Source organism: Nomascus leucogenys, chromosome 7b, assembly GCF_006542625.1.
Source record: "Nomascus leucogenys isolate Asia chromosome 7b, Asia_NLE_v1, whole genome shotgun sequence".
NCBI lineage: Eukaryota > Metazoa > Chordata > Mammalia > Primates > Hylobatidae > Nomascus > Nomascus leucogenys.
Genome location: NC_044387.1, coordinates 55,235,183 through 55,254,622, shown reverse-complemented (window position 1 = coordinate 55,254,622; position 19,440 = coordinate 55,235,183). Strand labels below are relative to the sequence as shown.

Below are 19,440 nucleotides of genomic sequence, written 5' to 3'. Positions count from 1 at the left end.
CTAGTATTATTGGAGGTCAAGTGTTATTAGGAGCTAAAGAAAACTAAAATTAGTCATGATAATGGTTTCAGCGTTGTCCTCTGTCACTGGGTACTCAAAACTGGCAGGAAAACAGTACTATTGAGACCACCTCTGAGAGACCATGGGTACCTAGGACTGCACATAGCAGGGGCCTCAGTCAATGCAGGACACTGGATTTCCCTTTTTTATCATTCGTAACATGCAGGTGTGACTCCTGACATATTGCTGTGTACCTATAATAGTGCATCTGTTGATAGAACACAAGAGGCTGTGAGCCACTCCCCTCCTGCCCCACTTAGGGGCCTAGTGACTGGCTCAGGAACCATTTACTCCACAGGATTCTTTTGAACACCTGTTATGTGCCAGGCAATGTTCCAGGCACTAGAGATGCAGCAGTGAGCAAAAGACTAAATTCCTACCATCCTAGAGCTTGCATTCTACTGGGAGAACACGAACAAAACTAATACAGTGTCTAAGGGATCCCTTAGGAGGCGAGGGAGCTCCATGGCAGGCAGAAGCAGACGGGTGGGGGCAGCGGCCAGGACAGGCCCGCAGAGACTGGGATGTTTGCAGGAGAAAGTACCAGGCCAAGGGAACAGCCACCGAGGGGTCGGGGTGGGGTAGGGGGCAGGGCAGATCTGTGGGCTGTGATGCCAGGGAAGGCCTTTGGATTTTAAACTGAGAGAAGTGGACACCCTTGAGAAAATGGTACTGTCTGACCTCACCGTTTGTTTTTTTTTTAATTTTATTATTAGTATACTTTAAGTTTTAGGGTACATGTGCACAGCGTGCAGGTTTGTATACATATGTATACATGTGCCATGTTGGTGTGCTGCACCCATTAACTCGTCATTTAGCATTAGGTATATCTCCAAATGCTATCCCTCCCTTCTCCCCCGCCCCCACAACAGTCCCCGGAGTGTGATGTTCCCCTTCCTGTGTCCATGTGTTCTCATTGTTCAATTCCCACCTATGAGTGAGAACATGCGGTGTTTGGTTTTTTGTCCTTGTGATAGTTTGCTGAGAATGATGGTTTCCAGTTTCATCCATGTCCCTACAAAGGACATGAACTCATCATTTTTTATGGCTGCATAGTATTCCATGGTGTATATGTGCCACATTTTCTTAATCCAGTCTATCGTTGTTGGACATTTGGGTTGGTTCCAAGTCTTTGCTATTGTGAATAGTGCCGCAATAAACATACGTGTGCATGTGTCTTTACAGCAGCATGTTTTATAATCCTTTGGGTATATACCCAGTAATGGGATGGCTGGGTCAAATGGTATTTCTAATTCTAGATCCCTGAGGAATTGCCACACTGACTTCCACAATGGTTGAACTAGTTTACAGTCCCACCAACAGTGTAAAAGTGTTCCTGTTCTCCACATCCTCTCCAGCACCTGTTGTTTCCTGACTTATTTATTTATTTATTTATTTTATTTATTTATTTATTTATTTATTTATTTTTTTTTTGAGACGGAGTCTCACTCTGTCGCCCAGGCTGGAGTGCAGTGGCGCAATCTCGGCTCACTGCAAGCTCCACCTCCTGGGTTCACACCATTCTCCTGCCTCAGCCTCTCCGAGTAGCTGGGACTACAGGCGCCCGCCACCATGCCCGGCTAATTTTTTTGTATTTTTAGTAGAGACGGGGTTTCACCATGGTCTCGATCTCCTGACCTCGTGATCCGCCCGCCTCGGCCTCCCAAAGTGCTGGGATTACAAGCATGAGCCACCGCGCCCGGCCGTTTCCTGACTTTTTAATGATGGCCATTCTAACTGGTGTGAGATGGTATCTCATTGTGGTTTTGATTTGCATTTCTCTGATGGCCAGTGATGATGAGCATTTTTTCATGTGTCTTTTGGCTGCATAAATGTCTTCTTTAGAGAAGTGTCTGTTCATATCCTTCGCCCACTTTTTGATGGGGTTGTTTGATTTTTTCTTGTACATTTGTTTGAGTTCATTGTAGATTCTGGATATTAGCCCTTTGTCAGATGAGTAGGTTGCAAAAATGTTCTCCCATTCTATAGGTTGCCTGTTCACTCTGATGGTAGTTTCTTTTGCTGTGCAGAAGCTCTTTAGTTTAATTAGATCCCATTTGTCAATTTTGGCTTTTGTTGCCATTGCTTTTGGTGTTTTAGACATGAAGTCCTTGCCCATGCCTATGTCCTGAATGGTATTGCCTAGGTTTTCTTCTAGGGTTTTTATGGTTTTAGGTCTAACATGTAAGTCTTTAATCCATCTTGAATTAATTTTTGTATAAGGTGTAAGGAAGGGATCCAGTTTCAGCTTTCTACATATGGTTAGCCTGTTTTCCCAGCACCATTTATTAAATAGGGAAACCTTTCCCCATTTCTTGTTTTTGTCAGGTTTGTCAAAGATCAGAGAGTTGTAGATATGTGGCATTATTTCTGAGGGCTCTGTTCTGTCCCATCGGTCTGTATCTCTGTTTTGGTACCAGTACCATGCTGTTTTGGTTACCGTAGCCTTGTAGTATAGTTTGAAGTCCAGTAGCATGATGCCTCCAGCTTTGTTCTCTTGGCTTAGGATTGACTTGGCGATGCAGGCTCTTTTTTAGTTCCATATGAAGTTTAAAGTATTTTTTTCCAATTCTGTGAAGAAAGTCATTGGTAGCTTGATGGGGATGGCATTGAATCTATAAATTACCTTGGGCAGTATGGCCATTTTCATGATATTGATTCTTCCTACCCATGAGCATGGAATGTTCTTCCATTTGTTTGTATCCTGTTTTATTTCACTGAGCAGTGGTTTGTAGTTCTCCTTGAAGAGGTCCTTCACATCCCTCGTAAGTTGGATTCCCAGGTATTTTATTCTCTTTGAAGCAATTGTGAATGGGAGTTCACTCATGATTTGGCTCTCTGTTTGTCTGTTATTGGTGTATAAGAATGCTTGTGATTTTTGTACATTGATTTTGTATCCTGAGACTTTGCTGAAGTTATCAGCTTAAGATTTTGGGCTGAGACGATGGGGTTTTCTAGATAAACAATCATGTCATCTGCAAACAGGGACAATTTGACTTCACTGTTATATGGACGAGCTGTCAGACATGGCCAGACAGAGAATCCTTAAAATGCTTCTTTCCTGCTGGGCATGGTGGCTCACTCTGTTATCCCAGCACTTTGGGAGGCCGAGGCGGGCGGATCACCTGAGGTTGGGAGTTTGAGACCAGCCTGACCAACATGGAGAAACCTCGTCTCTACTAAAAATACAAAAATTAGCCGGGTGTGGAGGCGCATGACTGTAGTCCCAGCTACTCAGGAGGCTGAGGCAGGAGAATCACTTGAACCCAGGAGGCGGAGGTTGCTGTGAGCCGAGATCACGCCACTGTACTCCAGCCTGGGCGACAAGAGCAAAAGCTCTGTGTCAAAAAAAGAAAAAAAAAAAAAAAAAACCTTCTTCCCGCTCGGGGTCCCACTGTCTAACCTGTTTTGTGGATGACCTTCCCCGACCACCTCAACTCAAGGCTGGCTCCATGTGTTTTCAGACACCTCGTTTATTGTGAAGGTAAAGTGGGGAGCTTCAGTGCCTCACAGGGGTTCTGAATTCCCTCGGATTAGAAGCTTGGCATCCTTTACAGGTTGCATTACTTTTTTTTTTTTTTTTTTTTAACTTTTTTTGTAGAGATCGGGTTTCACCACGTTGCGCAAGATGGTCTTAAACTCCTGGGTTCAAGCAACCCTGCCACACGGCTTCCCAAAGTGCTGGGATTCAGGCGTGAGCCACCGCTCCTGGCCTACATGCTCTTCTTCTGTGGGTTTAAAGCATCATTTTCCTGGTGTAAACATAGTTAATTTCTATGTAGGCAGCAGCAGATGGAGGCTAGACTGAGAAGGGCCAGGTTCCCATGCGGGATGCTTCTCGTCATGTCTGTGAGAAGCCGTAGGGCAAGCCTTGGGGGCATTGCCACAAGTGAGTCAGCAAGACGAAGCCACAACCACAACCTTTTTTTTTTTTTTTTTTTTTTTTTTTTGGAGACAGAGTCTTTATTACCCAGGCTGGGGTGCTGGAATGCAGTGGCGCGAGCTCAGCTCACTGCAGTCTCCACCTCCCAAGTAGCTGGGACTTCCGGCATGCACCACCCACACCCAGCTAATTTTTGTATTTTTTGTAGACACAGGGGTTCGCCATGTTACCCAGGTTGTTCTCCAGCTCCTAAGCTCAAGTGATCTGCCTGCCTCAGCCTCCCAAAGTGTTGGGATTATAGGCGTGAGCCACCGCAACCTAGCCAAGACCTTGCTTTATAAAGGAAAAGCTCTCTTCCTCATGGAGCCTGAGCCTCCCTTTGGTGTGGGGGTGGTGGAGCCAGCCTTCCTCCTCTGCACACTCGCTGCTTTTGAGGTCCCTTTGCCAGATCAAGAATAGTACAGAAGGAAACCCAAAAAATCTTAACACAGTCTGTCTCTGGTGTTGGGATTATGGGGGACTTTAGTTGATGTTCCAGTTATTCTCCGTATTTTCCAAGAGCCACTGATACTCAAGGGGCGGGCGAGTCGGTCTGCATGCATTTGCAACCTTTATGGCCTTTTGACGTACAGCTCGGGGAGGACAGTGGTGTGCGGCAGGCCTGTCATCTGGAGAGAGGTGGCTGGCTTGCTCCCAGGGCTCCAAGGCTCCAAGAAATGTCCCCTTTCCAGTCCTCAGCAATAAGCACACACCTTCACAACCCAGCATGGGCTGTCAGAGATGGAGAGGACTCAGTTCTGAGCAACCCCATTTAAATCATTTTGGTAAAAGTAGAGGTTTCTAATAGAAGCATTACATTGATACTATTCATTATTGGTTTTTAATGCTGAGTTCTCTGAGTATGTCTTGCTTTCAGGGGCTATTTACTTTCAAATTCAGAGAGGAAAATGTCCCAAAGCGACCAGAATGCTCCTCTAGTGAACCTAATTCCTAAGGGAATGATAGTGATAGTCTCCAAATCCCCGAGTACAAGTCACAAGGCTGGCTGCCTAGATAGAGAGAGGGAGGGGTTTCTCCTTTGGTGAATGTGCTATTGCTGAGTCATGACACACAGCATGCTGACAGTAACATTGTGTACTATGGGCCCCCTTACTTTAACACTGTGAGGTCAGAGGAGAGGGTGTGGCATCGTAGGTACCCAGCACTTTGCAGTGTTGTCAGGGCTCAGTGATCTACCCAATGCTCTCAATGCAGGGACTAGGGATCCTGAGTGAAGATTTTCAATGCTGAAGACTCGTCGGGCCCTAAATTCTTGCTTTGTGGTCCCCGTCTATATTAGTCTGTTCTTACATTGGTATAAAGATACCACTCAAGACTGGGTAATTTATAAAGAAAGGAGGTTTAATTGACTTACAGTTCTGCATTGCTAGGGAGGCCTCAGGAAACTTACAATCATGGTGGAAGGTGAAGGAGAAGCAGGCACCTTCTTCACAAGGTGGCAGGAGAGACAGCACAGGAGAAATGCCAGACACTTATCAAACAATCAGATCTCGTGAGAACTCCCTCACTATCATGCGAACCGATCCAATCACCTCCCACCAGGTCCTTCCCTCGACACCCAGGGATTACAATTTGAGATGAGATTTGAGTGGGGACACAGAGCCAAACCATATCGTCTGTGGCCATAGCATCTGCACTTGGCTTCTCCCCAGGGAGACATACTTGCTGGTGTCCCTATAATGTCTCTTAATGTGTCTAAGTACCACGTCCACAGCTTGTTAGCCAGCCTCTTGCTCAGGAAGCTCCATGCCCTGTGTTACACCTGCTCTGAGTCTCATTAGAATCCATAGAATTAGGGAGCAGCACCCCTGGGCTTTGGCAGAGGCAGAGAAGTCACTGCAGATTCCCCATTGTCAGCGCTCATTTCAAAGCCCACGGGGGCAGACACTGAACATGCATGAAGGCATTGTCTTTGCCCTTGAGAAACTTCACCTTACCAGCTTTAAATACTGCTCTCAATGCTGAATGGAGTGGCCAGTTTTTGTCCTGGACAGTCTTTATATAGACTGTACTTCTGTGAAAAAAATGGAAAAAAAAACATGTGAGTGAGCCTTACTGAGTTCTGGTCCATAATGCTTTCCGTGAAGGGACAGAGGAGAGCCAGGCAGTGAGAGCCACACACACGCCAAATGGGGGCTGCATAGAGTGGATGTTCTGGGTGGGGCAGCCCGACCCCTCTGCCACATGACCGACCTCTGTGCAGACATGGGGAAGCCCCAGGCCCAAATGCTTGCTGAAGGGCCTTGCAGGCAGTCCATGAAGTTGCACAAGGAGCCCTATAGCGCTCACGTTCAAGATCTGGAATCTTCCCGAAGGAAGCAGATGCTTATATTCTTTGTTCCTCTAGGTTTTGATCTCTGTGAAGTTGGTCAGGAGGAAGTAATCCTGAAAACCGGGAAGCAAGCTAATCGACGGACCGTGCACTTCGCGCTCCAGTCCCTGCTGTCTCTGTTTGGTAAGAGCCTGCCCTCAGACCAGTTCTCCACCAGGGCCTGCCATGCTCTCCCTGGGGGCTGACACCAGCACATACATTTTGGGAAGCAGAAGAAAAGTGAATCAACATTTTTTGTGTATGTTAGGGAACAGTTAGGGAGTATTCAGGAGCAGGAAACAAAAACTCCTTGCTCTCATGGAACTTGGAATGTACGAGGTGCTGCCATGTGCTCAAGGAGGACAAGGGACTGGAAGTGAGAAGGTGGTGGCAGAGCAGACGGGAACGCGGCAACAGGTGTGCCTGTCCTCTGTGGGGCCACGGGGCCTGACGGGAGCGGACACTCAGGTCATGTGGGCCTGGGAGATTTCCAGGCCCTGGGGACACACCCAGCCCGACTGATGTTCTTAAGGGCCGAGCTGGCTACAGTGGGAAGAGCAAATGCTGGCTTGGAAGGTGGTTATGGTTTGCAGGTAGAACCAATGGGGTCTGCAGAAGGTCATGACAGATGGGTCAAAGTGGTATCCTGTGTTTTTTTTTTTTTTTTGGAAGAACTGCCAAAATGTGATTGCCCTCTGCTGAGGTCAGGAAAGTGGCAGGAGGAATGAGCTTGAGTTCCATCTGGGACACATTCGGTTTGGGGATATCCATTAGGCATCCATGCAGGCAGCTGGTATGTGAGTTTGGAGTTCAGGGGAGAGGTCAGCCTGGAGACAGAAATATGCATGGCGTCACCCGGGGTGCATGTGGGTCGCAGGGGAAGAGGATTGTGTCCTGTGGGCATTCCAGGGTTCAGAATGACAAGGATGAGGAGGGGCCTGTGGAAGAGGGGTTGGTGAGGGCAGGGTGTGTCTCACTGCAGAACTGAGCAGTGGACTCTGGATTTGGCAGGGTGGACCTCATTGGTGACCTTTATAAGAATGACAGGGACTAAAACCTGAATGGAATAAGTTGAGAGAATGGGGGAGAGGCAGTGTGGAGAGCGAGTGTAGATGATGCCAGAGGGACTTGCTGGGATGGAGCTGGAAAGGAGGGCAGGAGATGTCACAGACTGCTCACATGCCGCAGCTGAGCAAAGGGCCCCCACCCCAGGAGCACGGCCGGCCCTGCTCAGAGGAAGGCCAATACAGGGTCGTGCTGCTTACCCTGACCCCACATGTGACAGGGAGCAGAGTGGAGATGGGCCATGGTGGGTCTGGGATGGGTGTGGCTGTGAGCTCTCCTAGAGTGATTTTGTCCCTGTGTTAGATTTACTTTTTCTAAAGGACCATGTTTTTGAGGATTGTAAGATTAGTGTGAGTAGCTCTTGCATAATTCTTTGCTAGCTTCTATGCATATAAAGATGTTGTAAATTTTGAAAGAAAAATCAAAACCATACAGAATTCTAACTGCCCTGTGGGCCCTTGTGTTTTGTGCTTAGATTCTACTGAGCTACCGAAGCGCCTCAGCCTCGACAGCTCCTCCTCCCTGGAGTCTCTTGCTTCTGCTCAGTCTGTTTCCAACGCCCTGCCCTTGGGCTACCAGCAACCCCCCTTCTCTCCCACCGGTGCGGACAGCATCGCCTCAGACGCCATCTCTGTGTACAGTCTGAGCTCCATTGCCTCCTCAATGAGCTTTGTCTCCAAACCCGAGGGTGGATCAGAGGGTGGAGGCCCCGGAGGACGGCAGGACCATGACCGGTCCAAGAACGCTTACCTGCAGAGATCCTTGCCTCGGAGCCAGCTGCCTCCCCAGACCCGCCCTGCAGGCAACAAAGATGAAGAAGAATATGAAGGGTTTTCTATCATCAGTAACGAGCCCTTGGCAACCTACCAAGAAAACCAAAACACATGCTTCTCACCAGACCACAAACAACCCCGACCTGGGACAGCCGGAGGCATGAGAGTCTCGGTGAGCTCCAAAGGGAGCATCAGCACTCCAAATTCTCCAGTGAAAATGACTCTGATTCCCAGCCCCAACTCGCCCTTCCAAAAGGTGGGAAAATTAGCAAGCTCAGATACAGGAGAATCAGACCAGTCTAGCACAGAAACGGACAGTACCGTGAAATCCCAAGAAGAAAGCAACCCAAAACTTGATCCACAAGAGTTAGCCCAGAAAATTCTAGAGGAGACACAGAGTCATCTCATTGCGGTGGAGCGTCTTCAGAGGAGCGGCGGCCAGGTGAGCAAGAGTAATAACCCTGAAGACGGCGTTCAGGCGCCCAGCAGCACTGCTGTCTTCAGAGCATCAGAAACCAGCGCGTTCAGCAGGCCTGTTCTCTCCCATCAGAAGAGTCAGCCATCACCAGTCACTGTTAAACCAAAGCCCCCAGCCAGGAGCTCCTCCCTGCCCAAAGTGAGTTCCGGATATAGCAGCCCCACCACCTCAGAGACGTCCATCAAAGACAGCCCGAGCCAGCACAGTGGCCGGCCATCGCCCGGCTCCGACTCACAGACTTCCCAGCTGGACCAGCCTCTCTTTAAACTGAAGTACCCCAGCTCTCCTTACAGCGCTCACATTTCCAAATCACCAAGGAACATGTCCCCAAGCTCCGGCCACCAGTCTCCTGCTGGCAGTGCACCCTCCCCAGCTCTCTCCTACTCCTCAGCCGGATCTGCTCGCTCAAGTCCAGCAGACGCTCCCGACATAGACAAACTGAAAATGGCAGCCATTGATGAAAAGGTGCAGGCTGTCCATAACCTGAAGATGTTCTGGCAGAGCACACCCCAGCATTCCACAGGGCCAATGAAGATCTTCCGGGGAGCTCCTGGCACGATGACTTCCAAAAGAGATGTCCTCAGTCTGTTGAATTTGTCACCACGGCACAGTAAGAAGGAGGAGGGAGTGGATAAGCTTGAACTGAAGGAGCTGTCCCTGCAGCAGCATGATGGAGCTCCACCGAAAGCCCCTCCCAACGGACACTGGCGCACCGAGACCACCTCGCTGGGCACACTGCCGCTGCCCGCCAGCCCTCCCGCCGCAGCCCCTGCGCGCCCTTTGAGACTTCCTTCTGGAAATGGCTACAAGTTCCTGTCCCCAGGAAGATTTTTCCCTTCTTCCAAATGCTAAAGCATCTTTTATACCCACTGACTCTGAGCAGCCCGCAGATGGGGGCCTGGCGTTTGCTTCAGCCGTTCCCTGAGTGCAGTCCCCCCACAGCCACCAGCACCCTCATGATGCTGTGCTCTCTGGGCGAGGGGCACCACCACGTCCAAAGGCTGCCACACACACTGGTGGCTTTTCTGGGCCATATTCACCAAAAGCCGGGCTTCTGTGGGGCTGGTACAGGAGGCTCACTTCACCAAATGTTTGTTTACCTTTGAACTCCCTGCTTCTCATCTTTGATATGATTCTTCACCAGGATTTTGTACAAAAATGATCATGGTTCTGGGGTGGGGAGAGGAAAGGGAGCACATATTTTGCTAAGAGGTATATATGCAGTACCTTTTATACACAGAAATACAAATAGAGCTTTTTCTAAGGCTTTCGGTTGCTGGTTGGGGGTGGGATATATGAAATTTCAGTTGAATTCTACAGGAAAGTGTTATATTAGCCAAAAACAGAAAAATGGCTTTTAAAATGCCAATGATTTGTAATTAAATTGTAGCAATTTTGGTCTCATGATAGTGTAATATCTCAGCAACAATGCAATAATTCACATTGAAACAGCGCTTCCATTCTGAACTCTGCTCTGCAAATGTCCTTTGGGTCCCGCTGTCAACCAAACTTGAATTTTCTTAAAAAAAAATTATGTAACTCTTTTCCAGGCATTTTAGAACTATGCAATTGTGATTTAAAATGCAACTTTGTGCTTTTAAAACATTATTGACCTTTTTTGTACATGGATAAACAACTTGGTTTTATTATCAATAGTACTTTGCATTTATAGCTATTATTTTTAAAAGCTCAAAAAGTTTTTTAAAATGTCAAATTTTGAATAGTCATCAACAAGTAATTATCAAGTTTGGAAGGAAAGGTTGAAATGACTCAGTTTCCTTATAAGCAAAAAAAAAAAAGAAAAAATTTCCATGGCTAACTAGATTTAACCAGAATCCCGCCTTCCAGCTCCTGTTCCCTTTTATTAGCTGCTGAATTTTATTCTCTTTTCCCAACTCCAGGTCCCTCAGTTGTCTTATATCTAAATCCGTTGCCAGGTCCCCACAATCCCAGCACCTGCCTCTGTGAGCTGCCCCCAGGCCCTCCCCTTGGCCCTGGCCAGCCTCCTGTGCTCCTGCTGTCTGAAGGACTGGCCCCTCCCCCACCGCTGAAGCCACACATCCAGATCCTAAGCAACAGGGCCTTTTGCTGGGATGGATGCCCGGATCATGGCCAACCGGGAAGAGAGAGATGTATCTTGAAAAGTGGAGGTGGACTTCTCCTACAGCTCTGACGGTAACTTAAATTGTTGCCAGCTTGAGGCAAGACAAGGGAATCATCTAGTTAGGGGTAACCATTAATTTATTTTATAAAGAAAGGAAATGCTGAAAGTCGTATTAGTACTGAGTTTAGTTGGAGAATTTAGATAAGTATCTTTTAGGTAATTCTAAAATTAAAATCCTACCCACCTCACTACAGGGTTCCTCATGAAGGTGGGCGGCCACCTGGCCTGGGCCACCAGCAGCACATGGAGCAGACCTGAGGGGCCTGGCAGGGGGCACTGACCTCAGGATCCCCAGGTGGGGGTTTTAACCATGGGTGGGATCTCAGCTCTGAGCATACACTGACAATCTCACCTGTTCCTCAGTGTACTCCTCTGAAAAGAAGAAAGGATAATATTTATCCAATCTGTGTTCTCCTGAGCTCCATCCTAGGGGTTTTTAATTTAACCAACAGCCATGTTGACAAAAGCCAACAATAAGCATGTCTTATTCTAGCCCTGATCCCAACACTGAAAGCGAAGTACTCTATAAAGAAGCCAGCAATTATGAGGGTTTCTTTATGTTAGTAGGGGGAAAAATGGTAATAAAAGTACCAGTGTAGCAAGTGAAGACCAAATTTATAGCACTGTGCATTAGATAGCAAAATCAGGTTCTTAACAATGAAAAGTAAACCTCAAGTTTCTAAATCCATATGCAGATGGTTAGGCTGTCCCTCTCTTAGCAAATCTCTCAGCCTCCTTCTTTCCCAAGTGCCAAGGATCCCTGGAGTAAAAGCTCTGGGGTCTGTGCTCTCCTTCTGTGAGGGGAAGGGTGCGGCCCTATTTGCCCCTCTCTAGCAAACACCGCCCCCACCCTGCCACTTCCTGTGGTTATTGAGCCAGCTAGGAGTTACTCATGGACTCTAACCTGGTTTTAGTCCCATGTACATTGTTGTTTTAGGTTTCATATTGAAGAGCCAAATGGTTTATGTGGTTTTATTCTGTCTTAAATATAAGTTTCAAGGAAGGGAAAACAAAAGTGATAAAATGATAGAACAGTCTAGAGGCCACTGTAAAGTCACCGCCACTTTATGTGTATGTCAGTCTTCGTGTTCCTGTATGAGTAAAATGGATGTAAAATCATAAAGTCACAGTGAATGTTTCAGGCTACGCTGACAAAAGTATGCACTTAGAATTAAGGGAAATTGTATAATTCACCAAGATTTCTTTGTGTAGATCGGGGTTGGCAACTATGACCCACAGGCTAAGTCTGGTCAGCGGCCTGGTTTTTCACAGCCATGACCTAAGTTACCTTTTTAAAGGGTTATATAAGTAATTACATAATATTCTTGATTTTGCCTTTGGCCCACACCACATAAAATATTCAAATATTCAATACCTGGCCTTTTTTTTTTTTTTTTTTGAGACAGAGTCTCGCTCTGTCGCCCAGGATAGAGTGCACTGGCGCGATTTCGGCTCACTGCAACCTCTTCCTCCTGGGTTCAAGTGATTCTCCCTGCCTCAGCCTCCTAAGTAGCTGGGATTACAGGCACCCACTACCTTGCCCTGCTAATTTTTGTATTTTTAGTAGAGATGGGGTTTCACCATGTTGGCCAGGCTGGTCTCGAAATCCTGACCTCAGGTGATCCGCCTGCCTTGGCCCCCCAAAGTGCTGGGATTACAGGTGCGAGCTACCGCACCCGGCCAATACCTGGCCTTTTAAGAAGTTTGCTGACTCCTGGTATGGATGACAGAAAATGGAATAACGTTTTGTTTCTCCAGTCTAGGAAGAGCAAGTCAGGTAGTGGATAGACTGACTGGCGTCCGGGGAGCCCAGGGTATGTGAGGGCCATGTGGATGGAAACAAATGCCTCCTGCATAGCCCTTGGCTCTTCGTCCCACTTGGGAGGAGTCCATGGATGTAATATTTACAAAACAATTTTTTGCTTACCATTTGCAGAAAGCATTGCATATATTTCCTTTTAGCTCAGGAAACTGGCATGCCCCACCCTCTGCTACTCCATCAGATGTAAGTATAATGACGATAAGCCGTACAACTCCCCTCTCTTAGAAACCTCAGCAGGACCACAGAGCAAGGGAGTCAAAGCTTTCTTAATTTTCTCCAGTAAATGACTCAACTAATTTGATTTTTTAAATTAAGTCAAAATACCAAGAGAAAAATTGCTACTAAAACTTACATTTTGATCCACACTGATGTGCAACACAAAATGAAATAGTTTTCACCTCCATTCCATTTTTTAAAAATTCACGGTCCACACTGAAACTTGCTGGGTTTTAGCAGGAGACAAAGGTGCCACCTATGCTGTCCTGACCCTGCTCTCTCTGTCCCAGTGACGCTCCAGCACATGATCATTGCAGCCAGTCCCTGGCCCGTGCCGATTCTGCCACCTCCCAGCCACACACACTTGCAGACCCACAAGAAGAACTGTAGCCTTGATAATTTCAGTTCAGGTTGGAAAAATGCCATGCAATAATCTGGTTTGCTTTCAGTAAGTAGGCAACAAGTGAAAACTGTATAATTTTCATCACCTATTCTGCTGTTCTATCTAAAATGAGTGTACCTGTGGTTTGTGAACTGGGCCCTTGTTTGTGCCAGATCCTTCAAAGATGTTCCCTGTCAGGACACCTGTGGCCCTGCCCCTCCTCAGACACCTTCCCACTGGCATTCACGTTCCTTATATGCAGTGTTAGCCATCTTTGGCCTACGTGGACTTTTTTTGTAAATGACACAGTTTCCAGACATTAAACTTTTTATATTATGAAATTTACCATGTAAAAAGAACTTCATATTTTTATTGAGATTGCTAAGGCACTTGGCCTTCCTCCTTTGTGATTTTCAGTGTCTATTAAAGCATGAGTTCCCTCAGTTTTAAGTGCTGTATCTGGATCACTTTCTCTACTCTTTCCACACTGTCTAGGTTTCTTTGCAGTACACGGAGTGGCCATGTGTCATTACTGAGCACATATCTCTCTAGTTTTAACCCCATCTCTACACCATAGCCTCACATCCGCCAGGCAGAGAGCATGACCGTGCATGCAGCAGAGCTGTCCCGCATGTCTCTGGTCTGGGGGCACTGTCGGTGGGGGGTGATTTAGACGCTACTCATAGTTGGAGGGCCAGAAAGTTCTACAGTTGAATACGTATTTTGACAAACAAAAACAGAGTTCATCACCACCAGATCCCTATATCATCTAACAAAACTTCCAAGGTAGTATTTCAGAAAGAAGGAAGATAATTCTATATGCAAAAGTGTGAGAAGCATGAAGGAATAGTGAAGAACTGGGTAAATGTGCATAAATGAACACAAATATTGCCTTTATAAAAAGAGTAATGTCTCATTTGGCTAACAAAAAATACTAGACAATAATATGTAAAACATGGGAGTTAAAATGCTGTAAGTTTAGGAACAAATTGTAGATTATTTTTAGAGTAAGTTAAATATATGTAGTTACACACACACAAATTGAAGTAGAGGGTTATACTTCCAAACTAGTTAGTGGAAGAGAAACAGATTCATTTTGTAAAACCCTGGTTGATGTAAAGGAATAGAAAAAGGAAGGAACAACAAAAACCATCTAAAAGGCAGGACAAATATAAGATGAAATTAATTGTACATTTTCAAATAACTAAAAGTATAATTGGATTGTTTGACACACAAAGGATAAATGCTTGAGGGGATGGACACCCCATTCTCCATGATGTGATTATTATGCATTGCACGCCTGGATCAAAACATCTCACGTGCCCCATAAATATATACATCTACTGTGTTCCCACAAAAATTAAAATTAAAAAATAAGACAAAAGAAAAATATCAGTAATCATTATAAATGTAAGTGAACTAAACAATTAAGCAGCAGATTGGCAGATGATGGCAATAAGCCACATGCTCTTTAAAAGGCTATATGCTATTTGAAAAGAAAACCACCAAAGCATAAATGGCTGATAGTAAAAGGATTGGCAAACTAGATATTAAAATAAGAGGCACTAATACAAATGAAGATCCACTTCCTAATGATAAACTTAGCAAAAAGGCAAAATTCTAAATTTATATGCAGCTAACTACATAGCCTCCAAATTCATGAAGAAAATTGGCAGAACTACAAGTTTGAAAAAAACATCATAATGGGAGGTTTTAAGCCACTACTCTCAGTAATTGATAGATCAAGCAGACGAAAAGTTAGAACCCATGTGCTAGGTTTAAACAATTCTGTGAACAGGAGAACCCAGTCTCAGATAGTGAATCCACGGTCTTCACTTGCACACATGGAATATTTCATGAAAATAGACCATGCACAGGCCACATAGCAAGTCTCAGCAAATATCAAAGAATTAGTACCACATAATCAGAGCACAATACAATTAAGTCAAGCATCAATAACAAGAGGATCACTAAAAAGTAGCCAATCACTCAGACATTTTAAAATGGACCACATAGCATATGACCCATGGAAGAACTCAAAATAGAAATGGGAAAATACAATATATCAAAACAGGTGGATGCCTCCAGATCTACCTTGGGAATATCTGAGGTTTTCTTTTATTAAGGACAGTGGTGTTTGTTATTTATTCTATACTCGCCTAGAATTTGCACAGTAGATTACAAACATTATCACTTTCACCCAATAAAATAAAATTACAATTATTTTTTTTCTGCTTACATGGTATTTTCAGAAAATGTATACATTATATTATAAAGAAAATTAATTTATAATTCCATAAAACTAGTGCAATACAACATTAAAGAAAAATTTATATCCCTAAATGTTTATATTCAAGGATAATATTTAAATTATGTAACTGCAAGAGCCCCAAGCGACAAAAAAGGACACTGGTGCTGTGATGCTAGAGTACTGAGGTATGTTAGGAAAAAACAAAAACTACTTACTGAGCTAGGTGACCAATTCAAGAAGTTAAAAAAAGAATAATATATCCAGAGGGAAAATAAAAGAGGGAATAAGAAAGGTCAGAAATAAAAGAAGACAATATAGAAGGTTAAGAAGGGCAAAGTTTGCCAAGAAGACACGTACACTGATTTCTGGGAATGGTAATCGTGTGTGTGAGTCAGAAAGAGAGAGAAAGGGAAGGAAAAGGGGCTTTCTAAAGATGCAGCAGAGATCAAAGAATAAGAAAACACTACGAACGATTTTATGCCAATATATATAAAAATACAAAATAATGCCTTTCAGGGTCCAGGTGCATACATGCAGTGGAGGTAACTAGAAATGCTGGAAATGAGGGCTTTCAAATGCGGGAGTGGTACTGTTGTGCGGGAGGGAAGGCGGTGGAATTAGTGTCAGGAGCGGTATGTGGGCGACTTCAACTGCAAAGCACTGTGACTTACAGTAACTCTACTTGTTTATATATCTGAACTACTTCATAACAAATTTAAGAACAAGTGAAAAATATTATTAGCAATTATACAATAATAGATTACACAAACTTTTAGAAAAAGACATTAAAAGTTTTGAAAAAAGATAAAATGCCAAAATTGATGTAAGAAGGAAAAGAAACTTAAACTAAAATGGTAATCACAACTCTTTGCCCATACCCAACTCTCCAAAAAATAACAGGGCCAGGCGGTTTTACATGTATTTCACCAAACTTCTAGGAGTTTTTTTTTTTTTTCAGCTAATCTCTCTCTTTTCAAAATGAACTGTTTAGAAAATATAAAATGATGTCCAAATCATTTCATGATGCTATCCTTAATTCTGAAACCAATGAAGAGTATAGGAAAACAATAGGACCATTCCATGTGTGCACCTAGACATAAAAATCCTAAAGAAAATATTGGCCATTAAATCTCTGCATTTTATTATTTATTTACTTTTAGAGATGGGGCTCTCGCTATGTTGCCGAGGCTGACCTCAAACTCCTGGGCTCAAGCAATTCTCTTGCCTCAGCCTCCTGGATCAGCTGAGACCTCAGGCATGCACCACCGCCCCCAGCAAACCTCTGTATTTTGAAAACTAAGAAAACACAAACTGAAAAGTGGATCTATGTGTTAATGACTTGGGAGTGTTGGTCTTTGCTAATATACACACAACTGGTATTCCTAAGGGACCAGAGCTCTGGCCCTAAATGGATACCTATAAACACATTCATATGCGGAAAACCTTATAATAAGCATGAAATTCTGGAGAACATTATGACCCTGAGAACTGGGGTGGATGATTTCTATGGTTTACACTATAATTATACAAGAGGCAAAATCTATTATCTTCCCATTATAATAAAATTTGTATGTCAATGTAAAGGGAATTCCAAGTGGTTCTACCATTTCTTAAGACACAGTATAAGAACTATACCCTGCTATTGGTGTTAAAGTAGACTTTTACTTTAGTATAATACAATAATCTACAGACTACATCTAAATATGAAAGGTTAATGAGACATAATGCAAGGATTTATGAGCACAATAGTGTGGGCCCCAATACTTTAGGAAATCCAATTTATGTTCCCTGTTACTGCTAAAGAATTTGCATATTCCATTGTAGAATACATATTTTGTTGGACACGTCCTTTGAAGGAGAGAATGGCCCTTAATGAAGATTTGATTCTGTGCTTCAGGATCTCAGTTGACAGCTAATACGACAGATGGTTACAAGTAGGACTGCTCTTAGCTATTGCAGCTACTTTTAGGATTCTAATGCTTGATTTATAGTCACTTTGTTGTGTTGCTTTTAACCTCAGATATTCTGGACAGGGGCTGCAGCTTGGTACCTTCCTCTATTTAAAGCCTTTCTTTAACTTTCCCAGTAAGCATGCATGCTTACAGCCTCTAATACTCCTAAATAATGGCAAACAGCAGGGAACTGACAGGCTAATGCTGCATGCACTCCAGCAAATGAGGCCAAACATCTGGAGCCAAACACATTAAAGGGACACGTTGGCATTAAGGAAACGCTTTGCTTCTCAAATGAATTTCATCCAATCTCAAGATATTTATTAAATTTGTAGCAAGTATGCATTTGGGCTTCAGGGAATAATAATATTCTTAAGTATATAAATATTGTCAATATATTTACTTAAAATAAAAAGTTTTAAACTTTAAATCCCAGGAGCAGAACTCAAAGTCTATACTTTTAGTTAATTAAGACAGGTAAAGGGATTTGAATTCTGATTTGCCTGGTGGCATTTTGCCAACAGTCTTTTTTTTTCCTATACAGATCTTCTTGAAGTACAGCCATTTTCATTCTAAACCAAAAATGCAAAAGTAAAATAAAATTAATATGTGGTCAAAATGAAAAAGGCAGTTCTTATCTATGATTTCAAAAGTCATTCATTCCACAAATATTTGCTCAGAGTTTATGATAAGTAGAATGCAGCCAATAAAAAATAAGCAGAAAGTTAAAACAGGTGTTAGAAAATCCATAAAACAGGCCAAGCACAATGGCTCACGCCTTAATCTTAGCACTTTGGGAAGCCGAAACGAGGGAATTGCTTGAGCCCAGGAGTTCGAGACCAGCTTGGGCAACATGGTGAAACCCTGTCTCTACAAAAAATACAAAAATAAGCCAGGCATGGTGGCCTGCTCCTGTAGTCCCAGCTACTCGGAAGGCTGTTAGGCGGGAGGATCACTAGAGCCTGGGAGATTAAGGCTGCAGTGAGCCATGATCATGCCACCACACCCCAGCCTAGGTGACACAGCAAGACCCTGTTTCCAAAAAAAAAAAAAGAGAAAAGCAAGTCCATAAAATACAGCTTATGCACTTCACTTACATGCCATTGTCTTCATGATACAATTTAAACAGCCTGATGAATGAAAACACAACCACTGTGCCCCTACCCACCCACTCACCACCCCTCCCCAGAACTGCCTCGGCCCAGCCTAGGGAGTTGTGAACCCGGGCAATTGTGTTTCCTACTGGAGGACTCTACTCTCCCAGCTGCAGCTGACTAGGCAAGAGCAGGAAACAGACTGCATGGCCCAGCCAACCCCGTGACAGGTCAGAAAAACGCCCGTGAACTGGCCAACCAGATTCCTTTTCTCAGAATTCAATCCAGAACATCTTGACAAGATCCGGTATTTGCAGCTGAAGCAAGACCCAAAAGCTGGTGATGTAAACTGAGGTCAGTGGGCCATCATGACCACGTGCAGCCCAGAGTGACGGAGGTGCAAAAGCCATACCTAAGCAGAGAGAGGAGAAGCGAAGAGGAAGACAGAACAGATGCAAAGACACTATGAGGGAGACCAAGAAAGTCCCCAAAGTAGCCAAGTTCCAGGCCATGCTAGTTTCAGGATTAGCTACTTCCAAGTTAGGGTAACTTACATGGCAGTCTTTTTTTTTTCTTTTGTAATTTAATGGCCTTAGTTGTAGATGTTTGAATCTATGGCATAAATAGAAGCAAGTTAGAAATGGGGCAGGGAGGAAGGCTGTAGAGTCAGGCAAACTGAGACAGAAATGACAGCAAAGGAAGAAGAGCTATACATAGGTCATAAAAGGGCACACAAAACTTGAAGGACTGGGGCCTTATAATGAAGGCCACTACAGTACTGTACAGTCTTGGACAGTATGACATGAAATAAATAGAGAAGTCCCATGTCCCTTCTTACCAGCTTATGCTCTGCCTTCCCTCCTGTTATTGTGGGCAGAGCCTCTGGGCCCCTCTCCATGGCCAACACGTCCACTAGCCCAGACCCACTC

General features: G+C 44.4%; 1 protein-coding gene and 1 long non-coding RNA gene across 2 annotated transcripts in view; one reads left to right on the top strand and one right to left on the bottom strand.

Moving 5' to 3' along the window:
- The window catches only part of TTC28 (tetratricopeptide repeat domain 28), a 726,372-nt gene extending 712,708 nt beyond the window's left edge, over positions 1-13,664 (top strand). The window contains exons 22-23 of the mRNA XM_003258029.2: positions 6,351-6,458; positions 7,855-13,664. Of these exons, the coding sequence (XP_003258077.2) occupies positions 6,351-6,458; positions 7,855-9,482 (1,736 nt within the window). The 3' untranslated portion in view covers positions 9,483-13,664. The remainder of the gene's footprint in view (positions 1-6,350; positions 6,459-7,854) is intronic.
- On the bottom strand, positions 6,979-8,183 carry LOC115835999. The gene is made up of 2 exons (XR_004030991.1): positions 8,130-8,183; positions 6,979-7,141 (listed from the first exon to the last, which is right to left on the bottom strand). It is a non-coding gene; the product is annotated as an uncharacterized LOC115835999 (long non-coding RNA).
- Positions 13,665-19,440: the final 5,776 nt, after the last annotated feature.